General features: G+C 44.0%; 1 protein-coding gene across 2 annotated transcripts in view; it reads right to left on the reverse strand.

The window, feature by feature from the left end:
* Positions 1–2,005: 2,005 nt before the first annotated feature.
* LOC141132411 (A disintegrin and metalloproteinase with thrombospondin motifs 2-like) overlaps positions 2,006–24,705 on the reverse strand; it is a 1,679,109-nt gene continuing 1,656,409 nt past the window's right edge. Inside the window, exon 22 of one of the 2 annotated variants that reach the window (XM_073620760.1) lies at positions 2,006–2,771. In XM_073620760.1, coding sequence (XP_073476861.1) covers positions 2,341–2,771 — 431 coding nt within the window. In that variant the 3' untranslated portion in view covers positions 2,006–2,340. The remainder of the gene's footprint in view (positions 2,772–24,705) is intronic. The other variant, XM_073620761.1, reaches the window with a different exon arrangement.

The raw sequence follows: 24,705 nt of genomic DNA on the forward strand, positions 1-24,705 counted from the left end.
TACAAGGAGGACAGTATACAACTACCCTTTACCTGGGCCTTGCTGGTGCCTGTGCCTGTCCCACTCGCTGCCGCCATCGATTCCATCGAGGAGCGCTTGCTGTGTTGTGTGGCTAAAATGCCGGTTCCGGACTCCAATAGCGCCAGTGCGCCGGACCGGAACCGCTAAATAAGCACCAGCCCCATTCCTCACCTTTCCCTCGGAAAATGACACTGTACGCCTGTTCCGTGGGCGCCGCCCCCTTTCCGGATGCCTCACTTCCGGCGGATGGAGCCCCGCTGCCATCCCCAAGATGGCGGTGGTGCAATAAGCAACAGGCGGTGGACCTGAGAAAAAAAACACAGTAAACGGCCAACGCCTGTCTTGCCGCTGCCTAGGAGCGATGCCCACGACAGTCAGACTCACCCTGAGCCCAGATGAAGAGGGAGCCCAGCCAGCAGCACTAACATCAGCTGTGGAATGGGAGGAACAGCTCTCATGAGGTAAAAAGCATTTGGTGAAAAACACAGGAAACCTGAGCTCCCAGGACAGCACCTGAGAGCCCTGACTTCCCCACAAAGTGTTCCCTCCGGAGGAAACACAAAAACTGACAATGTGTGGAAAGGAGCCTCCTTTTAAAGTTTGGTGGAAGAGGTGTTTCCTGTTTGCAAGGGGAGGAGTCACTCTCTCAAGTGCTGTCCTGAAAGACGATAAGTAAAAAATGTTCTATGAGATTTTCTGTTTAAAAGTATTGCACTTCTAATTCCAGACCACCATGGTATTGTACCTTGTTTTGTGTAACATTTTCCTTGACCAAAATGTTTTGTTGCTTGTCGTTATGTATAGTAACAAACCTTAGAATTAAAAAGGTATTGAAACTGAATAAACCTCAAAGGCAATTTAAAGCTAACTAAGTGCATAAAAACACCATGAACCACCAAAATTTAGCCTTGCCTATTGACTAAAATGCATTGTATCCTAGACAAAATTTCAACAAAGTGAAACTTGCCAAATTTGCTAATACTAGCCAATTTTGCTAATCCAGCGATGTTCACAAGTGTCTCGGCTGTCCGAGACTCTCGCTCCTGATTGGCTGAGACACAGCAGCGGTGCCATTGGCACCCACTACTGTCAATCAAAATCAGTTAGCCAATCAGAAGCGAGAGGAGGCAGGGCTGGGGCGGGCTGTGGCTCAGTATCTGAATGGACACAGGGAGCTGTGACTCAGCTTGGGTGCCCCCATAGCAAGCTGCTTGCTGTTGGGGCACTTAACAGGAGGGAGGGGCCAGGAACACCGAAGAGGGACCCAAGAAGAGGAGGATCCGGGCTGCTCTGTGCAAAACCACTACACAGGGCAGGTAAGTATAACATGTTTGTTATTTTTAAAGAAAAAAAAACAAGATTTTACAATCACTTTAAGTTGGGCAGTGTGGTCCTAGTACTGTATTCATGACAGTCAGGGGTGCCAGGCATCAAAATATAATAGCTGACACTGAAGATTCTTACATCCATGCTGATTAGTGTTGATGGGTGAATTCTAATGTGTATGGCTAGATTAAATATGATGCACAGCACAAAGCTTTGTCCTTGGAATGTACTTTAAGTGGTTTATCTCAGCACAATATTGGGCAGTGTGGTCCTAGTGCTGTATGCTATTATTCATGACAACCAGGGGTGCCAGTCGACAGAATATAATAGCTGGCACTGAAGATTCTTCCATCCATGCTGATTAGTGTCGATGGGTGAATCCTAATGTGTATGGCTAGCATAAACACAGTGCTCAACACAAAGCTATGTCCTCTGAATGTACTTTAAGTGGTTTTTCTTAGCACAATATTTCCAGTTTGGTGAAAAGGGACCAATTGGTAGGCTTTAAAACTGCACAGGAAGCACTACAGGAGGGTGCAATTTTGTAATTTTTTTTGGAATATCAGGAGTTTTAGGTCTTTCAAGAAAATTACTTACCAAAAATCCATGGTGAAATATACTTAGTGCAGTTTGCAATGAAGAGAAGCAAATAGAAACATTCTATATTGCAAAAAATGTTCTAATTGTGCATTGTTACAAACAGATTAGAGATAAGATCAAAACATAACCACCAGTAAATAATTGTATATAAAATGATTCTGATTAAAACAAAAAGCACCTGAAGAAATCTTTAACATTATCCATTGTTTGAATAATGATGAGTGTCTTGTCCACTTTGAAGAAAAATACACCACACTAATGGAGTGCAGTGTATATTTACTTGGCATATTTCCTGAAGTGCACTATTGGCCTTTAGGAAAGTTTTTGATTCTTTGTTTGTGCCATTTGTTTCTTCTTGGTAGTCCTGTGAGAGATGTAACAGCATCTTCGCAATTAATGTAACTTTTTCTTGGATTCTTGTAATTTTTCTGCAATCAGCTGTTGAATCCTCTGGTTTTTGGTCTTTTCATTAATGTTCTTTCTTCGAGGAATGATATTTGGTCTAGGAACCTCATTCTCATGTGTTATAATTTTATATGGCACATCCACGCTGTTGGTGTCTTGGGGCTTTTCAGTTACATTGATTGCTGGAACAATTACATTGTACACAGGTGTTGGTGGCGGTGTAGAAAAGATACGTGGTGTGGTTGAAAAAGAATGTGCAATATTTTCAATACTATTATTTTTTCCAGAATTTTGGTCACTTTTAGGTAGAGATGAATTGCAGGACTTACAGCAGAGTCTGCTATAACCAGTCATTGAACAATAGCGAGAGAGAATTTCCAGCCGACAGAAATAAGATTTGTCTCCCAAGCAGTGTTTTTCTACAAAAGGAGAAACAAAAACATATTTTATTATCTGAAGAATGGTAAAAAATAAGAAATGTTTTAAACTGTCTCACATTTTAGGACGATTGTGTAAATTTGTACCATGTCAAATGTAGAATTCATACTCTAAAAGGACACAGAAGATAGAAGTCTGAGTTGTCATATGTCTTGGATAGCCAAATTATGTATTTTGAAAGAGTTTTTGTATTAAAGACTTCAGCCCCAGAAGGTTTTACCCCCTTAATGACCAGGCCATTTTTTGCGATACGGCACTGCGTTACTTTAACTGACAATTGCGCAGTCATGTAATGCCATACCCAAACAAAATTATGTCCTTTTTTCCCACAAATAGAGCATTCTTTTGGTGGTATTTGATCACCTCTGTGGTTTTTATTTTTTGTGCTATAAACAACAAAATAGGGACAATTGTGAAAAAAACACACAATATTTTTTACTTCCTTCTATAAAACACATCTAATAAGAAAAAATGTAAAAAATTGAATTTCTTCCTCAATTTAGGCCAGGCATCACTAAATGGCAGACAGCGGGCCGGATCCAGACCGAGCCACTCACGGTTGCGTCATATAGGAGCCACTTCTCTTCCCCAGCCACGGCCGCTATTGTTCTCTGCATGTCATGGGGCACCATGGTAATATCCCGGGTTCGGGAGGCACAGCTCTGCATTGGGGGCAGGTAATCAGTGGAGACACAACTCTGCATTGGATGGGAACAAGAGCTGCCGGCTGCTTTTCATATTAACCAGCAAGTGATTGGTGGCTAGGACTGCCCTGCATACCTTCTCTTTTTCTTTCTCCTCTCCCTCTTTTCCTTTTTGAGTTTTTTTAACTACAAAAAAAACACTGCATACTGTGCATTTTCTCTAAGTTAGCGATCATTAGCATGAAACTGTAAGTAATGATGACTATGTAGCATTTTGAAAAACATTTTGATTACATGTAAATGTATTTACGATAAATTTATAAGTTCTGTAACTATGAAAAATCTTCATAGTAAAAACCACTGAAAGTGAAAATGTTGGGTAGGGCATGGATGTGTGGATGTGGCCTGCTGTAGTTCCCCTGGTTGACGATTAGATACCCTCTTAGCTTTAGAGTGAGAATAACCTTGGAGTGACACTAAACTCACGTTTTATAAAATTAAATAAAATGTCATGTTTAAATATACTGTAAATAGAATGCACCTTCTACCTCTCTCTTCCTTTGTTTCATCTGTCAAACGGAAGCCTTTTTGTGCCATTCTTAGAATTGCTATCTTAGGGTGGCTATGTTCATTCCCACGCCCTATTTTGTGTATGTGAACATAGCCACCCTTTACAGGCCCCCTGGCAACCACCACTGTCCCTGGTATATTGCTTACATGGCCAAAAATATGCAGCCACGTAAGCAAAGGGGAGAGGATAGCAGTGACATCACTGCCCAAATATGGTCACTGGCCATATTCGGACAATGACATTGACCATGACTATATTTGGTTAATGATATCACGGCTATGCCTGCCACTTTCCTTATATAGCTGATGACAGCTCAGGGACCGGTCATTCAGTGAGCTGTACCATCAAGATCACTCGTGTGGGCCGGGTCCATCAGTTTTTAATTTTGGCAAGTTGGTGAAGGTATCGTGATTGATGATAGATTTATTGATGAGGGACTTTTTGGGTGGATTTGTTTATTCTTTTACTTTTGACTTGTCAAAAGTTTGGGTGTATATTTCTAGGTTACATTTTTTTTTTTTTGTGAATGAGCAGGGGTACTCATCTACTAGAGGTAGGTGGTAGCTGAGGGCACCCCTCAGTTCCCAAAAACCAATGTCAATGACCAGGGTCATTGAAGAACATGCCCTAGTCCTCATCAACAAGGAGATGAGGTGCTTTGCGGTTTTCCCCTGGCAAGGCAACCCCTATGGCATGTGGCCTGGTATAGTTCAGGAGGGGGTGGTGCATGCTCATCCCAATTCCTGGCCAGACTAGCTGCATGCTCCGATTAAGGGTCTAGTATGGATTCAAAGGGGGTCCTCCAGGCATTTCTTGTTTTTTTGTGCGAGTTATTGACCTAAAATTCATACTAGACTCAAAAGGGATGAGGTGCTAATCTATGCATTTTTTTTTTCATTTCATAGGATGCTCTTCAGCAAAATTGACATTTACAAAGAAAAAAGTGATACAGTTTAAATTGCCAGCAAATAACATTTCATTGTTATAGCACACAAACCCTTCCAAAGGTTCCCCAAAACCTTTTAGGACCTTTGGAGGGGTCTGTGTGCCTTTTTCCTTATTAGAGGCAAGAAGGGAAATACCTTTTGTGGGCAATTTAAAAATATTTTTCATTTGTAAATGGAATTTTAAAAAAATGCACTGGTACAATGGTTCCCAGGGCAATGCACACCCACCCTTCCCCCTCCACATGCTATTTTTTTCAACCTTTTCCTATTAGTCTTCTTTGAAGACTGAACCCTGCTCAAACAAATCCCAGACAAGTTCAGCTAATTCCTACTTTAGATCTACCATCAAGTATGTAGTGCAAGAACAGAAAAAAGAGGGCGCACCAGCCTTGTGCATTATCCTTTGATACATTTAATAAGAAGAAAACATAATTTAAAACTACTCACAAAGGTAGAGAGAAAATCACACTTGTAACAGTCTTTGGCTTGTGACAGTCCGTGTACTGAGGGCAGTCTCCAGACCCTAGGGAGAGGATGTATGGACCGCTACTGGCTGACGCGTTTTGAAGGTTAGCCGCCTTCTTCCTCAGAGCCTAGCAGTGTTATCTCTTGCAGCTACCTATATACATGTGCTCATCTAAGAGGCACATCCCAAATCAGTTCTGAAGCCCCTCCCCCCTTCCGTGGGTGGTCCAATGAAAGGCCAGCCTTTACTAGGTACTTCAAAAATGACCAAATAAATATATATATATATATATATATATATATATATATATATATATATATATATATATACACACACACACACACACACACACATACATATATACACACACACACACACACATATATATACACATATACACCTTTGTGCACATACACATGCCCACATTTAGAAAAAAACACTTATTAATCAATCACATTCGCATATACACATGATTTGGCATGTTATAGATCCCGGATTGCTATAGATCTATAAGTTTGTGTACAACAGTTAGTGTAAAAGTGTTTTTCTAAATGTGGGCATGTGTATGTGCACAAATCTGTATATGTGTGTATATGCATATATATATATATAGTCATTTTTGAAGTACCTAGTAAAGGCTGGCCTTTCATTGGACCACCCACGGAAGGGGGGAGGAGCATCGGAAGTGATTTGGGATGTGCCTCTTAGATAAACATATGTATATATAGGTAGCTACAAGAGATAACACTACTAAGCTCTGAGGAAGAAGGCTAACCTTCGAAGCGCATCAGCCAGTAGCGGTCCGTACATCCTCTCCCTAGGATCTGGAGACTGCCATCAGTACATGGACTGTCACAAGCCAAAGACTGTTACAAGTGTGATTTTCTCTCTACCTTTGTGAGTAGTTTTAAATTACGTTTACTTCTTAATAAATGTATCAAAGGATAATGCACAAGGCTGGCGCACCCTCTTTTTTCTGTTTTTTTATCTGATTGCTAGGATACCCCTATCCTGGAGGGCAGCAAGGCCGAAAGCTATTGTCCACCCCAAACTTTGGACTGCCTGGCTACCACATTTGTGCGCAAGAGTATTTGTTTTGATGTAGTGCAAGAGCCTGCCTAATTTGATGCAAATTGAGTGGATTTTTCAGGTGTGTTCTTATAATAGTTTTGGTAAATCTAAAGGAGATTGTACAATCAGATTGTATAGTCTGTGTCCAACTTTAGAAGTGCTAGCCCTGTCCCTGCTAGGAGAGGAGAACCCTGGTTAAGCATATATTAGGTAGACCAAGGCTCTGATTTAACAAAGTAAACAGATCAAAATGTTTAAATAATGAAATCACAAAACCATGACTATATCTTACAGTTCAGGTGTGTTGTTGGGTTGGTCGCAGAAGTTTAAGGCAGAAGCTTTTTTTGAAAAATAATTAATAATGTTATTCAATAGGCAAAAACAACAAGGTGGCGACAATATAGTCGAGGTCGCCAAAACTTAGGGCCACATAACAAAATCACACCAACAGTAAGGCATAATAATAATAATAAAAAAAAACTGTAATACTGCTATCTATAAAAATAAAATATCCCAACCCATTCCCCCCCACCCTCAACTACGTCTCTTCGCCCCCCCCCCCCCACTTTGTAGCCCCAGGGGGGCTGGATGTATTTACATATGCAGAGGTATACATTTCCAGTATCATAAGAGCCAGAAGACTTCCCAAGCCTTCCAAAACCATCAGTACCATGTCAGAAGTATTTTATAACAGCCAGCATTTCACATTGATAAGGATAGCAAATATGCTAGAGGTTCAGCTGGTCAGTCTTGGTTAGAGGTGTGCATCTCCACTGGCCTCACGATTCGATTACGATTATCATGTCAACGATTCGATTTGATTCCGCGATGCATCACGATTACACAGCAGACAACAACTTAAAGGAGCTCCAGGCTCTCCCCCAAAATACTAGGGGAGATGGTCAAAGACTGCAGACATGATACAAGAGATGGTCAGAGACTGCAGACCTACTGCAAGAGATGGTCAGAGACTGCAGACATTGTCTGCAGTCTCTGACCATCTCCTGTATCATGTCTGCAGTCTCTGACCATCTCCTGTATCATGTCTGCAGTCTCTGACCATCTCCTGTACTATGTCTGCAGTCTCTGATCATGGTCAGAAACTGCAGACAATCAGAGACTGCAGACATGATACAGGAGATGGTCAGAGACTGCACACATAGTACAGAAGATGATCAGAGACTGCGGACATGCTACAGGAGATGGTCAGAGACTGTGGACATTCTACAGGAGATGGTCAGAGACTGCGGACATGCTACAGGAGATGGTCAGAGACTGCGGACATGCTACAGGAGATGGTCAGAGACTGCGGACATGCTACAGGAGATGGTCAGATACTGCGGACATGCTACAGGAGATGGTCAGAGACTGCAGAAATGATACACAAGATGGTCAGACTGCGGACATGATACAGGAGATCAGCAGGTAAGTATGATATCTTTTTTATTTTAAAGAAAAAATAATACCCTTTAGTATCACTTTAAAAAATCCATTGAGTCTTTTGGCAGCAACTTGGATAGTAAACAGGTCAACATTACTGCAAAAATAAAAAAAAGGAAGACATTCCAATCAGCAAGAAATGGCCTTCCGTGTATAAAACAAAACGTTGAGCAGGCTTCGAGGAAGAAGCTTTAATGGAATTCTCTTAAATGCAATATTATTATTATAATTTCAGGTACTTATATAGAGCAGTCAATTTACGCAGCGCTTTACATATATATTATACATTCACATCAGTCCCTACCCTAAATGAGCTTACAATCTAAGGTCCCTAGCTCGCATTCATACATATACATACTAGGGCCAATTTAGACAGAATCCAATTAACCTACCAGCATGTCTTTGGAGCACTTTTGATTTAAAAGAAAAGTGACTAAAGCTTATACAAACATCTCAACGGTAGTTTTTAAAGTACTACATGTGCACTGTATGTATATATCTACATAGATATAGATATACAGTGCCTTGCAAAAGTATTCACCCCCTTGGCATTTTTCGTGTTTTTTTCGTGTTTTGTTGCCTCACAACCTGGAATTAATATAGATTGTTTGAGGATTTGCATCATTTAATTTGCATAACAACTCACAACTTTGAAGATTTTTTTTTTAATTGTAAAGCAAGCAACAAATAGGACAAAATAACAGAAAAAGTCAATGTGCATAACTATTCACCCCCCTAAAGTCAATACTTTGTAGAGCCACCTTTTGCGGCTATCACAGCGCCAAGTCGCTTTGGATAAGTCTTGCCACATCTTACCACTGCGATTTCTTCCCATTCCTACTTGCAAAACTGCTCCAGCTCCTTCAAGTAGGATGGTTTGCGCTTGTGAACAGCAATCTTTAAGTCTGACCACAGATTTTCTATTGCATTGAGGTCTGGGCTTTGACTAGGCCATTCCAACACATTTACATGTTTCCCCTTAAACCACTCAAGTGTTGCTTTGGCAGTGTGTTTAGGGTCATTGTCCTGCTGGAAGGTGAATCTCCGTCCCAGCCTCAAATCACACACAGAGTGGTACAGGTTTTGCTCAAGAATATCCCTGTATTTAGCACCATCCATCTTTCCCTCAACTCTGATAGTTTCCCAGCCCCGACTGCTGAAAAACATCCCCACAGCATGATGCTGCCACCACCATGTTTCACAGTGTAAATGGTGTTCTTTGGGTGATGTGATATGTTGGGTTTGCGCCAGACATAGCGTTTTCTTTGATGGCCAAAAAGTTCAATGTTAGTCTCATCAGACCAGAGCACCTTCCTCCATACATTTTGGGAGTCTCTCACATAAAGCCCAACTCTATGGAGCGTACGGCTTAACGTCGTCCTATGTACAGATACTCCAGTCTCTGCTGTGGAACTCTGCAGCTCCTCCAGGGTTACCTTAGGTCTCTGTGCTGCCTCTCTGATTAATGCCCTACTGGCCCGGTCTGTGAGTTTTGGTGTGGGGCCGTCTCTTGGCAGGTTTGCTGTTGTGCCATGTTCTTTCCATTTGGCTATAATAGATTTGATGGCGCTCCTAGGGATCATCAAAGATTTTGATATTTGTTTATAACCTAACCCTGACTTGTACTTCTCAACAATATAGTCCCTTACTTTTTTGGAGAGTTCCTTGGTCTTCATGGCAGTGTTTGGTTAGTGGTGCCTCTTGCTTAGGTGTTGCAGCCTCTGGGGCCTTTCAAAAAGGTGTGTGTATATGTAATAACAGATCATGTGACACTTAGATTGCACACAGGTGGATATCATTTCACTAATTATGTGACTTCTGAAGGTAATTGGTTGCACCAGAGTTTTTTCTGGGCTTCATAAAAAAGGGGGTGAATACATACGTACATGCCATTTATCAGTTTTTTTATTTCTGAAAAATAGTTTTATGTATATATTTTTCTAATTTTACTTCACCAACTTAGACTATTGTGTTCTGATCCATCACATATAATTCAGATTAAAAAACCATTGAACTAAAGGCTGTAATGTAACAAAACAGGTAAAAAGCCAACGGGGTTGAATACTTTTGCAAGGCACTGTAGCTATATACACAGTATACAGTTGTGCTCATAAGTTTACATACCCTGGCAGAATTTAGATTTCTTGGCCATTTTTCAGAGAAAATGAACGATAACACAAAAAACATTTTTCACTTATGGTTAGGGTTTGGCTGAAGCCATTTATTATCAATAAACTGTGTTTTCTCATAATCACAACAGAATCTAAATGACCCTGATCAAAAGTTTACATACCCTGGTGATTTTGGCCTGATAACATGCACACAAGTTGACACAAAGGGGTTTGAATGGCTATTAGGCCTCATGCACACTGGATGTTTTTACAGCAGCTATTTTTGGCTTCAGACGTTTTTTCTACAGTCAATAAACTCCCCATCATGTTATCCCATGTGTCCAGGCTGTTATCAGCAGTTTTTGGCTGAGGAGTTTTTTGGCTTTAAAAAAACCCCCAAAACTAGTGGGTTCTGATAGGAGTTTTTCAGCTGTTTTCAGCTGTAAAAACGCTCTAACGCCAAAAAACACGCCTCACCAGCGTTTTTGAATGGTTTTGATCTATTGAAAAGAACAGTATATATATATATAAAATAAAAATACAAATACGCTAAAAAACGCTATTGCAGAAATGTTAAAAAAACGTTGAAAAACTCATTGCCAAGCTTCTGCCGCATCCTCTTCTGTGATCTGTTTGCTTGTAATTAGTGTGTGTGTATAAAAGGTCAATGAGTTTCTGGACTCCTGACAGACCCTTGCATCTTTCATCCAGTGCTGCACTGACGTTTCTGGATTCCTGAGTCATGGGGAAAGCAAAAGAATTGTCAAAGGATTTGCGGGAAAAAAGGTTAGTTGAACTGTATAAAACAAGAAAGGGATATCAAAGTATATCCAAGGAATTGAGAATGCCAATCAGCAGTGTTCAAACTCTATTCAAGAAGTGGAAAATGAGGGGTTCTGTTGAAACCAAACCACAGTCAGGTAGACCGCCTAAAATTATTGCCAGGAAAATTGTTTGGGATGTGAAGAAAAGCCCACAAATAACTGCACGTGAAATACAGGACTCTCTGAAAACATGTGGCGTGGCTGTACAAGATGCACAATAGGGAGGTACTTGAAGAAAGATGGGCTGCATGATCAAGTCACCAGAAAAAAGCCATTACTATGCAAATGCCACAAAGTATCCCGCTTACAATACGCCAAACAGCACAAAGACAAGCCTCAAACCTTCTGGCACAAAGTCATTTGGAGTGATGAGACCAAAATTGAGCTTTTTGGCCACAACCATAAACACTACATTTGGAGAGGTCAACAAGGCTGTGAGGGGGGGTCAGAGCTCTCCAGGGTAAGCTGAGTTCCACAAACCCCCCACCCAAAGTGACCCCCATCACACACTCTTTCAGGGCGGGGTAAACTGTCCAATAACAATAGACACACAGGTCAGGTGTATTCAAACAGGGTAATTTACACATAAGAGGGGCCAGGGGAGCTGGACAGGCCAGTGGGGCCAGAGCTCTCCAAGGTAAGCTGAGTTCCACAAAACCCCACCCAAAGTGACCCCAGTCACAAAGGCCTATGATGAAAGGTACACCATTTCTACTGTAAAACATGGAGGTGGATGTTTTGGGGATGTGTGAGCTACAAAGGCACAAGAAATTTGGTCAAAATTGATGGCAAGATGAATGCAGTATGTTATTAAAAAATACTGTAGGAACATTTGTATTCATCAGCCAGGAAGCTGTGCATGGGACGTACTTGGACATTCCAACATGACAATGATCCAAAACACAATGTCAAGCCGACCTGTCCTTGGCTACAGCAGAATAAAGTGAAGGTTCTGGAGTAGCCATCTCAGTCTCCTGACCTCAATATCATTAAGCCACTGTGGGGAGATCGAAAAATGTGCAGTTCATGCAAGACAGCCCAAGAATTTACAGGAACAGGAGGTTTTTTGCCAAGAGGAATGAGCAGCTTTACCATCTGAAAAAGAGCCTCATCCACAAATACCACAAAAGACTTCAAGCTGTCATTGATATTAAAGGGGGCAATACACGGTATTAAAGCAGAGTTCCACCCAAAAGTGGAACTTCTACTCATTGTACTCCTCCCCCCCTCCTGTGCCACATTTGGCACCTTTTGGGGGGGGGGGCAGCATACCTGTCTTTCACAGCCACAGGTATTGATGTCATGGCTGGGGCTCCCTCCTCTTTCCCCTGAAGCTGAAAGGCTACACTGCCAGGTTCCCTTTCTTGCAATGGAAACATCAGCTGCGGTGCCGACATCGCTGGACTCCAAGACAGGTAAGTGTCCGATTATTAAAAGTCAGCAGCTGCAGTATGTGCGATTCGGATCTTCAGCATACAAACACTCACCAGCAGTGTGCTTCTTTCATCCGACCGATCTGAGTCCAGTCGCAAAAGCGACTCAATGCTTCAAATCTTTAGCATTCACAAGCACTCACAAGCAGTGTGCTTCTTTCATCCGACCGATCTGAGTCCAGTCGCAAAAGCGACTCAATGCTTCAAATCTTTAGCATACACAAGCACTCACCAGCAGTGTGCTTCTTTCATCCCACCGATTCGAGTCCAGTCGCAAACAGCGGCTCTGCGATTCGGATCTTCAGCATACAAGCACTCACCAACAGCGTGCTTCTTTCATCCCACCGATCCGAGTCCAGTCGCAAACAGCGGCTCTGCGATTCGGTTCTTCAGCATACAAGCACTCACCAGCAGTGTGCTTCTTTCATCCGACCGATCTGAGTCCAGTCGAAAAAGCGACTCAATGCTTCAAAACTTTAGCATACACAAGCACTCACCAACAAGTGTGCTTCTTTCATCCCACCGATCCAAGTCCAGTCGCAAACAGCGGCTCTGCGATTCGGATCTTCAGCATACAAGCACTCACCAACAGTGTGCTTCTTTCATCCCACCGATCTGAGTCCAGTCGCAAAGCGACTCAATGCTTCAAATCTTTAGCATACACAAGCACTCACCAGCAGTGTGCTTCTTTCATCCGACCGATTTGAGTCCAGTCGCAAAAGCGACTCAATGCTTCAAATCTTTAGCATACACAAGCACTCACCAGCAGTGTGCTTCTTTCATCCCACCGATTCGAGTCCAGTCGCAAACAGCGGCTCTGCGATTCGGATCTTCAGCATACAAGCACTCACCAACAGCGTGCTTCTTTCATTCAAACCAATCCCAGCCCAGTCGCATACCGGCTCAGTGATCCAAGACCCCCGGCACAGCAAAAAACCCCACCGCACATTCCAAAAAAAAAAAAAAAAAACTCTTTTACTTTGTAAATCACCGCAAACATTTACGAAATGGCTTCATACAGCCATTCATCTTTCGTAGCAACACGGCTACTCATCGATTTCTCCAACCCTTCCCCCTTTCAGGTCAGTAGAGTTCTTCAGTTGATCCATCCTGCAACAGGTGTGGACAGTATCTTCCTCAGCTTCCCGGTCGACCCAAGTCTCGACCTCAAAAAACTAAAACTCCACTACTAGGACTTCAAGGCAGCGGACACCATGTCGCAGACCAGCAGCGAGGACCTCGCCTCCACCCCGTTGTCACCTGGGGCAGACTCAGCAAACGACGACTTACAGTCTCTCAGAGCTTGGACCATCCCCAAGCTTACAGCTGAACTACGGCGCAGGGGAATACCTTTCCCTGCGACTGCTAGGAAAGCTGAGCTTTTCAGCTTGCTATTTCCTCCGCCAGCGGCAGCCCAATCGGGCACCCAGGCATCACTACAGTCAATCTCATCAGCAATCACTCAGCTGCACTCCTTGGTGACCACACTATCGGCAGCAGTCACTGATGTCCAGACAAGAGTGGGAACCCTGGAGGTACATCAAGCTGCACCCTCACCATCTACAGTAACCACCGCCACCCCCATGCCTCTCCTTACAGGTACGCCCGACATCTATACCTACGTCCTCCCCGCACATCTCGTCCCAGCAGGCATCAGGAAGGACATCATGGATGGGAAGGACATTAACTTGGCATCCCTCCTCATCGCAGTACACGACCCAGCCGAAAACAAGTCCTATGCGTGGGGAGACGTTTCCGTCGTCCTAAAGGCCAAAGACCATAGGCTTACCCGCAAACTCAATATTGCGGAGTTCGTACTAGCATTTGGCATGTTCAGAGACGTGCTATGCACGGTCAACCCCAACAGGAGAGAGGAGCTGGACCTATACCTACACGCAATAGTAGATCTAGGTTATAAATATGGGGGATGCTCCTTTTATGACTATCACAGGTCATTTTCAGCAAAAGCAGCAGCTAGACTTTCCCAGTTTCAAGTAAAAACCAACTGGAGTACCATCGATACAGAGCTGTTCTGTCGCCATTTCGCTGGCCTACGTTCCCCACTCTGTACCAACTGCCAGTCGTCCACCCATACGGCCAACTGGTGCTCCGAGTCAGGTGGCAGACGCCCCCCCAACCCTCCCTTCTTTCCCAGCGTCACTCGTCACTCAACGGCATTTACTCAGCCGGCTCAGGCAGACAGATTAGGACCCCCATCCAGGCACTAGGGGGAGCAACCATATGCAATAACTTCAACTTTGGGGGTTGTAACTTCCCCCACTGCAAACTACTTCATGTCTGTCTCACATGCCACAAAGCTCACCCCAGGTACGCTTGCGCTATGAAACAGCCTAAACCCGAATGACTAAGCCGAGTGCACGTCGGATGGCTCGCGTTTTACCTCGCCTCACACCCAACACCTTCACTGGCAGCCTTTCTCATCCGGGGATTCACGACAGGCTTTCACACCGGACTTATCACACTCCCAAACACAACTCACGAATGCAAAAACCTGCTTTCAGCCGCTACCGACGAGGAAACCATCACCACCCTGCTGCAAACAGAACTAGACCGGGGATACATAATCGGCCCCTTTACACAATCACCTTTTTCTGTATGGAGAGTCAGCCCTATCGGCCTTGTGAAGGGCAAGTTTTCAAATAAACTTCGTTTAGTTTATGATTTGTCCACGCCTCATTGTTCCCATATACCCAGTTTAAATTCCCTAATACCTTCAGAAGAGTTTACACTTAAATATTCAACGGTAGACTCAGCTATTCAATCCATCATTCTCGCAGGAGCAGGCGCCTGGTTGTCTAAAGCAGACATCTCGGACGCATTCAAATTGTTGCCAATTGATCCGTGCCTATGGCGGTGGCACGGAATCAAATGGAAAGGTCTATACTATTTCGCCACCAAGTTAACGTTCGGCTCCAAAAGCAGCCCGTGGCTATTCGACACTTTCGCTCAGTCTCTTTCCTGGATTCTCTCACAACATGCATCCTGTCAGAAAGTGATCCACTACTTAGACGACTTCCTACTCATAGAGAAACCCAACGAGCCCCCAGTTGATCTAAACAGCCTCAGAACAATCTTTCATAATCTTAACGTACCTTTAGCGGATAAGAAGGTAGAAGGCCCGGCACAGATCGTCACCTTCTTGGGTATCATACTCAACACTCACACCATGCAAGCTAGTCTGCCTCCCGACAAATTGACCCGCATCAGGACAGTCATCCACACATTTACTAATACGCAAGGCTGCACAAAAAACAACTGCAATCCCTCCTTGGCATGCTGAACTTTGCCATAAGGATCATCCCTCAAGGGCGATCCTTCGTCTCACGTCTCCTGGTGTTCCTTTCCCAGGTACAAGACCCCGACCTAATATTTAAACTAGACAAGGCAGCCGTAGCTGACCTAGCCATGTGGGACGATTTTCTAACAAACTGGAACGGCATTTCGATGTTTATCCCATCAGCGTCTCCCACTTCACCCCAAATAATCACGGACGCCGCAGCCTCCACAGGTTTTGCAGCTATTTTTGGCCACCACTGGTTCGCAGCACCATGGCCGCCAGAAATACTCTCGATCCCCGGGTTCAGTCAATCCTCCTCGATGTTCGAGATTTACCCCATTGTTGCAGCAGCCCACGTCTGGGGCAACAACTGGGTAGGACAAACAGTGACATTTTCCACAGATAATCTAGCCACAGCCTCTATTATAAACAAAGGTCGCTCCAAGTCCTTGGCCATCATGTCCTTCCTACGCAGGCTGGTGCAACTCTCACTACAGCACCAATTTAATGTCCTCTGTGTTCATATCCCCGGTAAATGCAACACTTCGGCCGACGCGCTATCTCGCTTTAACTACACAACCTTCTTTTCGCAGGAACCTGGAGCCGACCCGACCATGTCTGCTATCCCACATTGGTCACAGCTAACCCTGGATTGAAGCGACATCTTCATGACGCCACTAGTCTGATTAACCAGTCACTATCTCACAATACCCTGAAAGGCTACCATGCTGCCTGGAAAAGCTATCACAGGTTTCTAGAGGCTAACCCCGGGGCTATACCAGGAGATCTCCATCATATCCTGGCCTTCATTTCATACTGCCACACTCAGCTGAAGTTATCCTACAACACTATTAGACTCTACCTAGCTGGCATCCAGCATTTCACCTCTTTTCTAGATCCTAACAAACCATCTTTGTTCGCTACCCATGCGGTCAAGGCCATCCTCAGAGGCATCCACAAGCAGAAACCCCAAGTTAGCGGTAAACGCTTACCAGTCACCAGTGCCATGTTTCGAGACATGTCCACCATACTCTCACGCTCACCTTTCGGTTTTTTGCCCAGCTTGGTCATCCAAGCTGCCATCTACCTGGCATTTTATGGCTTTCTACGACCCAGCGAATTCACAGTCAGCAGCACCAGTCATAGGGCCTTACGCAGACGCCACCTCACGCGTCACCACAGCCACTTCACGATACACCTCGAGGTGTCCAAAACACAACAGTCCGGTCCAGGGGTTGACATCAAGCTCTTCAGAACGCACAACGCCTGGTGCCCCGTAGCCATCCTAGATAGTCTATTAGCCCATTTACTTGATCCCTCGCAGGACAGCCCATTGCTGCCGTTCCCGATCAGCCCGCTTAGTACCAACCAGTTCACTACTCACGTCAGGATCCTTCTGCGCAACTTAGGCCTTGACCCCAACCGTTATTCTGGACATTCTTTCCGTATTGGAGCAGCATCAGCAGCCTCACGAAACGGAGTCCCGGACCACGTGATCAGGAAAATGGGAAGGTGGAAATCCACCTGCTTCGCTCGCTATATTCCCAATCCACAAGTAGAAATGTCACGAGCCTTTTGCAAGCTCACTCTGTAAGAAGACCATAAACTTAAATAAAACATTACCTCCCTAAACCAAGTCTTTTTGCGCCCTTCTCTGGCATACCGCCCAGCAGATCTGGGTTTACCATACAGCAGGCCAGGGCACACTTCAGGTCTATTTATGTTGTTAGTCTTGTGACGTGTTTATGTGTTTCATATCTATCAGGACGGAGGGCTCCGACCATAAATAGGAAGGCCGGTTTACCGGCCTGAAATTATGGGAGGAGCCCGGAGGGTATATAGCCAGACCATCCACAATGGTCTGTGTCAGTTCCAGTGCGCGGTACCCACCCACCCATTCCCCTTCTCAAGGCACTTCTCTTCAAACAATTTCTCTACAGAAATATCCATTACTTTCTTAAGGTATGCGCCCTTCTCTGGCATACCGCCCAGCAGATCTGGGTTTACCGTACAGCAGGCCAGGGCACACTTCAGGTCTATTTATGTTGTTAGTCTTGTGACGTGTTTATGTGTTTCATATCTATCAGGACGGAGGGCTCCGACCATAAATATATATATATATATATATATATATATATATATATATATATATATATATATATATATATATAGTGGGGGGTTAGCTCAGTGGGGATCACCTTCCATGAGAAAAAGGGTTGTCCAAACGACAGGTTTTCTTAAAAGCAGACAGACTTATAGCCTGTTTTATTTTTAAAAGGTTGCAGGAAAAACAAAACAGAAAATAAATCCTTGCTATGCAGGCACTAACTAAACAGATCAGCATCCTAACTCCCAGGTGAAAGGCTTCTCCCAGTCACCCACAAAACAAAGATAATGCAAACCTTTTTCTGTCTCTCACAAAACAGAGATAATATCAGTATGGCTTCCTGAGTCCCAGGCCAAGAGCAATTCTTTGCTCCAGTGCTGCTTTATTTATACCACTTGTTAGTGGACACAAGTGGACCGCAAAATCTTGTGCGGAACCAACCCAGCCAAGGTGGCTGGTAAAACTCGGAACGGATTCCACCTTAGTTCTCTGCAAATGAATGCATGCGAGGTAAAACATAACGTCCATCAATCACCTCGCCTTTCAAAATGTCACAATATATGTATAGAGTGCCTTGAAAAAGTATTCATACCACTTGACATTTTCCACATTTTGTCATGTAACAACCAAAAATGTAAATGTATTTTATTAGGATTTATTGTGATAGACCAACACAAAGTGGCACAAAATTGTGAAGTAGAAGGAAAACGATAAATGGTTTTCAACATTTTTAAAAAATAATTATCTGAAAAGTGTGGCATGCATTTATATTCAGCCCCATTTACTCTAATACAACTAACTAAAATCTAGTAGAACCAATTGCCTTCAGAAGTCACCTAATTAGTAAACAGAGTCCACCAGTGTGTAATTTAATCTCAGTATAAATACAGCTGTTCTGTAAATTTCCCAAAGCCATCATCCAAAACTGGAAAGTGTATGACACAACTGCAAACCTACCAAGACATGGCCAACCACCTAAACTGAGAGGCCGGGCAAGGAGAGCATTACTCAGAGAAGCAGCCAAGAAGCCCATGGTAACTCTGGAGGAGCTGCAGAGATCCACAGCTCAGGTGAGAGAATCTGTCCACAGGACAACTATTAGTTCGGCACATCACGGATCTGGTGGACAGGGAGGGGCTGTGGAAGACCCAGCTGTCATGGTGCACGTTGGCACCAATGACAAAGTCAGAGGCAGATGGAGTGTCCTAAAGAATGATTTTAGGGACTTAGGAGCTAAATTGAGGAAAGGGACCTCCAAGGTAGTATTCTCAGGAATACTACCGATGCATCAAGCCACACCAAAAAGGCAGAGGGAGATTGGGGAAGTAAACAAGTGGCTGAAGAGCTGGTGTAGTAAGGAGGGGTTTGGGTTCCTGGAGGACTGGGCCAACTTCTCAGTCGATAACCAGTACTATTGAAGGGATGGACTGCACCTAAATGAGGAGTGTGCAGATCAGCTAGGAATGAAGATGGCCAAAAAGTTAGAGGGTTTTTTAAACTAGGCGATAGGGGGGAGGGTCCAGAGGTAGAGATGTCAGTGCGGAACATATTCCAGAGGGTAGTATTGGGGGCATTAGTGGTAGGTTGACCAAAGCACATAAACTCAAGGTAAGTATAGTAGCAAGTCCTAGTTGCAGTCTCGTATACAATGCAATACTGACATATAATCACATATAATCACACACATAGGTTGTACTTGATGGACTTGTGTCTTTTTTCAACCTCACCTACTATGTAACTATGTAGTTGTGCACGCCACAAATCTGGCCTTTATGGAAGAGTGGCAAGAAGAAAGCCATTGTTTAAAGAAAGCCAAAGAAAGTCCTGTTTGCAGTTTGCGAGAAGCCATGTGGGGGACACAGAAAACACGTGGAAGAAGGTACTCTGGTCAGATTAGACCAAAATGTAACTTTTTGGCCTAAAAGCAAAATGTTATGTGTGGCGGAAAACTAAAGCCTCGTACACACGATCGGATTTTCCGCAGACAAAACCTCGGCCTTTTGTCCGAAGGCGCGTGCCTGGATTTTGTCTTGCATAAAAACGGCAAGGAATTATCGGCCAACAAACACGAACATAGTGACGTACTACGTGGTTTTTCAGCTATTTAGCGCCACCTTTTGGGCTCCTTCTGCTAATTTCGTGTTAGTAGAAGTTTGGTGAGTGTTGATTCATGCTTTTCATTTTGTGCTTTTCATTTCGCGCTTTTCATTTCATGCTTTTCATTTCGCGCTTTTCAGTTTGTTTCTGAATGGCCGTTCGTCAACCAGCCATGTTGCGGAATTGTGTCATTTATTATTGGCCTTGGAGTTATTGCTTTGACCCAAGTTCAGTCCAGGAACAGGAGGAGGAGGAGGAGGAGGAGTTCTTGGACCAAACATTGGTTGCTTTATTAATCGTGACCAATTATTTATGTCATATGCCTTTGCTGCGGGAGCTCCAAGAGAATAATCCAGATTATTTTCGAAATTATCTCAGGATGACGGACCCCTGCTTTCACCAACTCGATTTTATTTTTTGGTTGATTATTAATGATTTGATTTGTTATATTTTCTATATTTTTGGACGCATATAATGCACTTTTTGGTTAAGTTCTATTGGCAGATAGCATGTCCAATTTTATTTGTTTTCTTTTTTTAATGCACAATAAAAAAATTTTGGAGAATAATACTTGGCTATGTGTTTTACTTCAAATGACAGTTTGGGAGTAGGCAATTACATTTAAAAAAAATACAGTGTAAAATCGACAAGAGACACTAAGTTGTATCTTTGATCTTAAAAACTACGGGATAATGATGTTGTGGTAACTTGCCCAAAAAAAAAAATATTATTCTTGATATCACTAGAAAAAAAAAAAGCCTTTGAAAATTTGTTTGCAATAACTCCATCAGTATCACCAACAAAGCAACTTAATTATTATCTCATTAAAGAAGAAGAAAATGTGCTCTGCATTTTGAGATTTCATAATTTGCTGCGTTACGAATGTTAATTCTCCATTACCAACGCTAGTTTACAAGACCGACTATTTCTGGCTCATCCTGGCTTCCGAGCATGCGTGTTTGTAATTTGGACTTTTGTCCGACGGACTTGTCTACACACGCTCGGAAAATCCAACAACAGACATTTGTATGCGGAAAATTTTAAAGCCTGCTATCCAACATTTTTCCTTGGAAAATCCGACAACAATTGTCCGAAGGAGCATACAAACGGTCGGATTTTCCGCCAACAGCCTGTCATCACACAATTCCCATCGGAAAATCCGATAGTGTGTACGAGGCTTAACACTGCACACCACCCTGAACACACCATCCCCACTGTGAAACATGGTGGTGGCATCATGTTGCAGGGATACTTTTCTTTAGCAGGGATAGGAAAGCTGTTCAGAGTTGATGGCAAGATGGATGGAGCCTAATACAGGGCAATCTTAGACAAAAAACCTGTTAGAGTCTGAAAAAAGACTTGAGAATGGGGCAGAGGTTTACCTTCCAGCAGAGATTGAGCTATTTTGCAAAGACGAATGGGCAAAAATGTCACTCTAGATGTGCAAAGCTGTTAGAGACATGCCCAAAAAGACTTGCAGCTGTAATTGCAGAAAAAGGTGGTTCTACAAAGTATCGACTCAGGAAGGCTGAATACGAATGCACACCACACTTTTCACATATTTATTTGTAAAATAAACATGAAAACCATTTATAATTTTACTTCCACGTCACAATTATATACACATATGCAAGACATAGAATGTAAACCCCTTATGCAAACTAGTTTTCTGCAGTAATTTTCTGTAAATTGTGATCTGATCCTCAAGTCACAACAATAGACAAACACATGGGGGCACTCATGTGTGCTCGCACCCGAGTCCCGTTGCTTCGTCCATTGACACAGACATCAGGACTCAGCCCCACTCCCCTGCTCCCTCGTCACTGGCTTTGATTGACAGCACTGGGAGCCAATGGCTTCCGGTGCCCTAGCAAAGTTAGCGAGAACTGGAAGTGAGGGGAGAAAAGATCTGCAGATGTGCATGGTGCTGGATTGAATGAGAGCTCAGGTAAGTAAAAGGGGGGCGAGGGGGCAATGCTAACATCTAAACATTTTTTTTACCTTAATACAAGGAATGCATTAAGGTAAAAAATGTTTAGACTTTACAACCACTTTAAGCTGATAACACACAAATAATTCAAATGTCTCGTGTCTTTACTGAACATACCCATTAAACATTTACAGTACAGGAGGAAAAAGTAAGTGAACCCCTGGGGTTAACCACTTAAAAGAAAAGTCCGGAATGTTTTTTTTTTTTTTTCTTTTTAAGGAATCATACTTACCTAAGTGGATGCAGCATCAGTCCAATGGTGCATCTGTCCCCCAGCGCCTCTAACACTCGGTTTTCAGAGCATCGTGAGCAGAGAGCTGCAGACTGTCAGTCACAGCTCTCTGCTCTGGTCCTTCCTTGCTTATTGGAGCACTGGGCTGTGGAGGGAGTGGCTAGCTGAGAGGCTGAGCCGGGTGTCGGTCCAGGGATTAGGTGGATCCCGATACCGTGGTCATGATGACGTGGAGCCTGGACTGACAGCAGTGATGTCAGCAGAGAGCGAGCTGAAGTCCGCTCTCTGCTGACGGGTCACAGGAGTGCAAAACGAACTGCACTTCTGTGATCCACAGGAGAGGTACAGCCAAATGAGCTTTAGCTGGACTTCTTCTTTAAGCACTAAGCCTTTTCGGCTCCTTTTTGTTTACAAGTTGAAAGGATCTTGTAAAAAGCCCCCCTAATGTTTACACTGCTTTGCGCAATGTTAATGAAACTTAAGGCTAGATTACTCCTTTAAATATATTTTCCTGGTGCCTCAATGGCAGCATACCAATGGTTGGTGGCTCCGCCCTCGACCAACCCACAGGACCACGTAACTCTATAAAAAAAAAAAAAAAAAAAGTTATTCCCCCCCTCAGGTATTCTTTTTCCTGTCCTCATCCCTGCAGGATCACAGTCCAGCCCTACCTCACTGACATATGGTGCGACCATTGCAGGTTCATGCTCTCCTGCAGTATGGAGTCCCATTACTTGAGCTGCTAAATGTGCCATATAAGTATGGGAGCCCATTTTTCTGTGGATCTTTTTGGGGCCTATGGAGAGATCCAGGAGCATTTCCTTCTCCTCTGTCTCTTGGGCTGACTACCCCAAAAGGTACCTGTCTGGAGCCTCCAGTAGCGAAATGCCCGGTTTTGCTTCCAGTTAGGCTGGCATGCTGCCCCCCCTCTTCCATGGTTTTCTCCCTGGAACCGCCAGCAGTCTGACTCAGCCTCTTCCTGCTCCGGCTGCCGCCCCCCCCTCTGTGTGTGCGAACACTTCGCGTGCGCCTCTGGGCACAGCTTCGTCACCGCGCGGGGGGGGCAGGTGGAACGTCATTGCGCATGCGCATTTCATTTTTTTTTTTTCTTTTTCCCCCATCCCTAGCTATCTCTGATGTTACAATGCCGCGTCAAAAGAAAGATCCTCAACATACCACTAGGTAAGGGCTTCAACAAACAGATACGTTTCTTCATTCAAAAGAGCTTTCTTGGGGCATATGGAAATATCCCTTTGTTCTTTTATTTCCACAGCCCGCATCGAGAGTCATCTCGCAGATCTTCCCGCAGAGATTCTGCCGATAGGTCAAAAGATCATAGAAGTTCTGGTCATTCGCATTCATCTTCCGCTCATACTTCCCACAGCAGTCAGAGGTCACCCCAACATACCTCAAGCAGGCATGACTCCCAGGGCAGGTCGACACATCCAGGGAAGAAGGCCTGTTGGGTCTGTGGGAAGCAAGCCCTCCCGGGTAAATTGGCATGTAGTCAGTTCCTCCTAGAAGCCACGGCGGATAAGCAGGGATCCATAGACTCAATAAAAAATTTGATCAAAGATTCCATCCGGGAATAAGCCCTGTCCCAAGATCAGTCAGTTCCGCCTGCGAAGGAGAGAACGGTGGAGACGCGTTTTCTCCGACCCAGTTCGGAGGCTAATTCAGAGGATGAATCGATTACAGCCGAAGAAAATTCATCAATATTTGATTTTGCTTTAGTGGATCTGTTTATTATCGAAGTTAAAGATGCGATTCAGTGAGAGGAAGATCCGGAACCTCCATCCAAAACTAAAAAATATTTCCCTCACCTGACAAAGAAAGTTTCAAACTTCCCTTTGATGGACGAAATTAAGGAAGTGGTTACGGATAAGTGGCGCAAAGTGGACAAGAGACCCATCGCCTACAATTAGTTTCTCAAACTTTACCCGCTGGCGGAGGCAGATGCTCAGCTCTTTGATTCCATGCCGACTGTGAACGGTCATGAGATTAGCCAGGAACACAACGTTGCCTTTAGAAGACACAGTCTCCTTCAGGGATGTCCTGGATCACAGGATCGACTCAGATCTTAAAAAAGTTTCAGGCGACAGGGGGAGCCTGCAAACCAGCAGTGGCATGTGTCCTCAATCTCCAGAGCCACCAGAGTATGGTCAGATAACATCGAGATGGCTCTCAGGCGAGGCTTATGTTCAGACGAAATCATCAAAGCACTGGATGAGTTGAAGCTAGCCTCTGAATTTATGGCAGAAGCAGCCATCGATATCCTGAGGTGTCCCTCCAGGGCCATGCTATACTCCATCACAGCCAGAAGGGCATTATGGCTAAAGCCATGGCCAGCAGATCCATCTTCAAAACAGTCTTGGTGTCACATCACATACGATGGTAAAGCCCTGTTCGGCGAGAAAATGGATACAGCCATTACCAGAGTCACTGGTGGTAAAAGTGGCCTAATTCCCCAGGATAGGAATAGGAGAAGGAAATTCACTTTGCGGCCAATTACCCAGCAAAGATCTAGGGATGCCAGAAGATACCGACCGGTTAAGGAGTACAGAAGAGGCTGGAAGGGCTCACAAGCCACTTTTAAGTTGGGGAAACCTAAGGCCTCAACATCAGCGGTTGGGAACCAGAAGTCTTTTTGACTCCTTACCCAGCCAAACCGGTCCAGTAGGAGC

The sequence above is a fragment of the Aquarana catesbeiana genome, linkage group LG03 (genome assembly GCF_042186555.1).
Source record: "Aquarana catesbeiana isolate 2022-GZ linkage group LG03, ASM4218655v1, whole genome shotgun sequence".
Classification (NCBI taxonomy): Eukaryota; Metazoa; Chordata; class Amphibia; order Anura; family Ranidae; genus Aquarana; species Aquarana catesbeiana.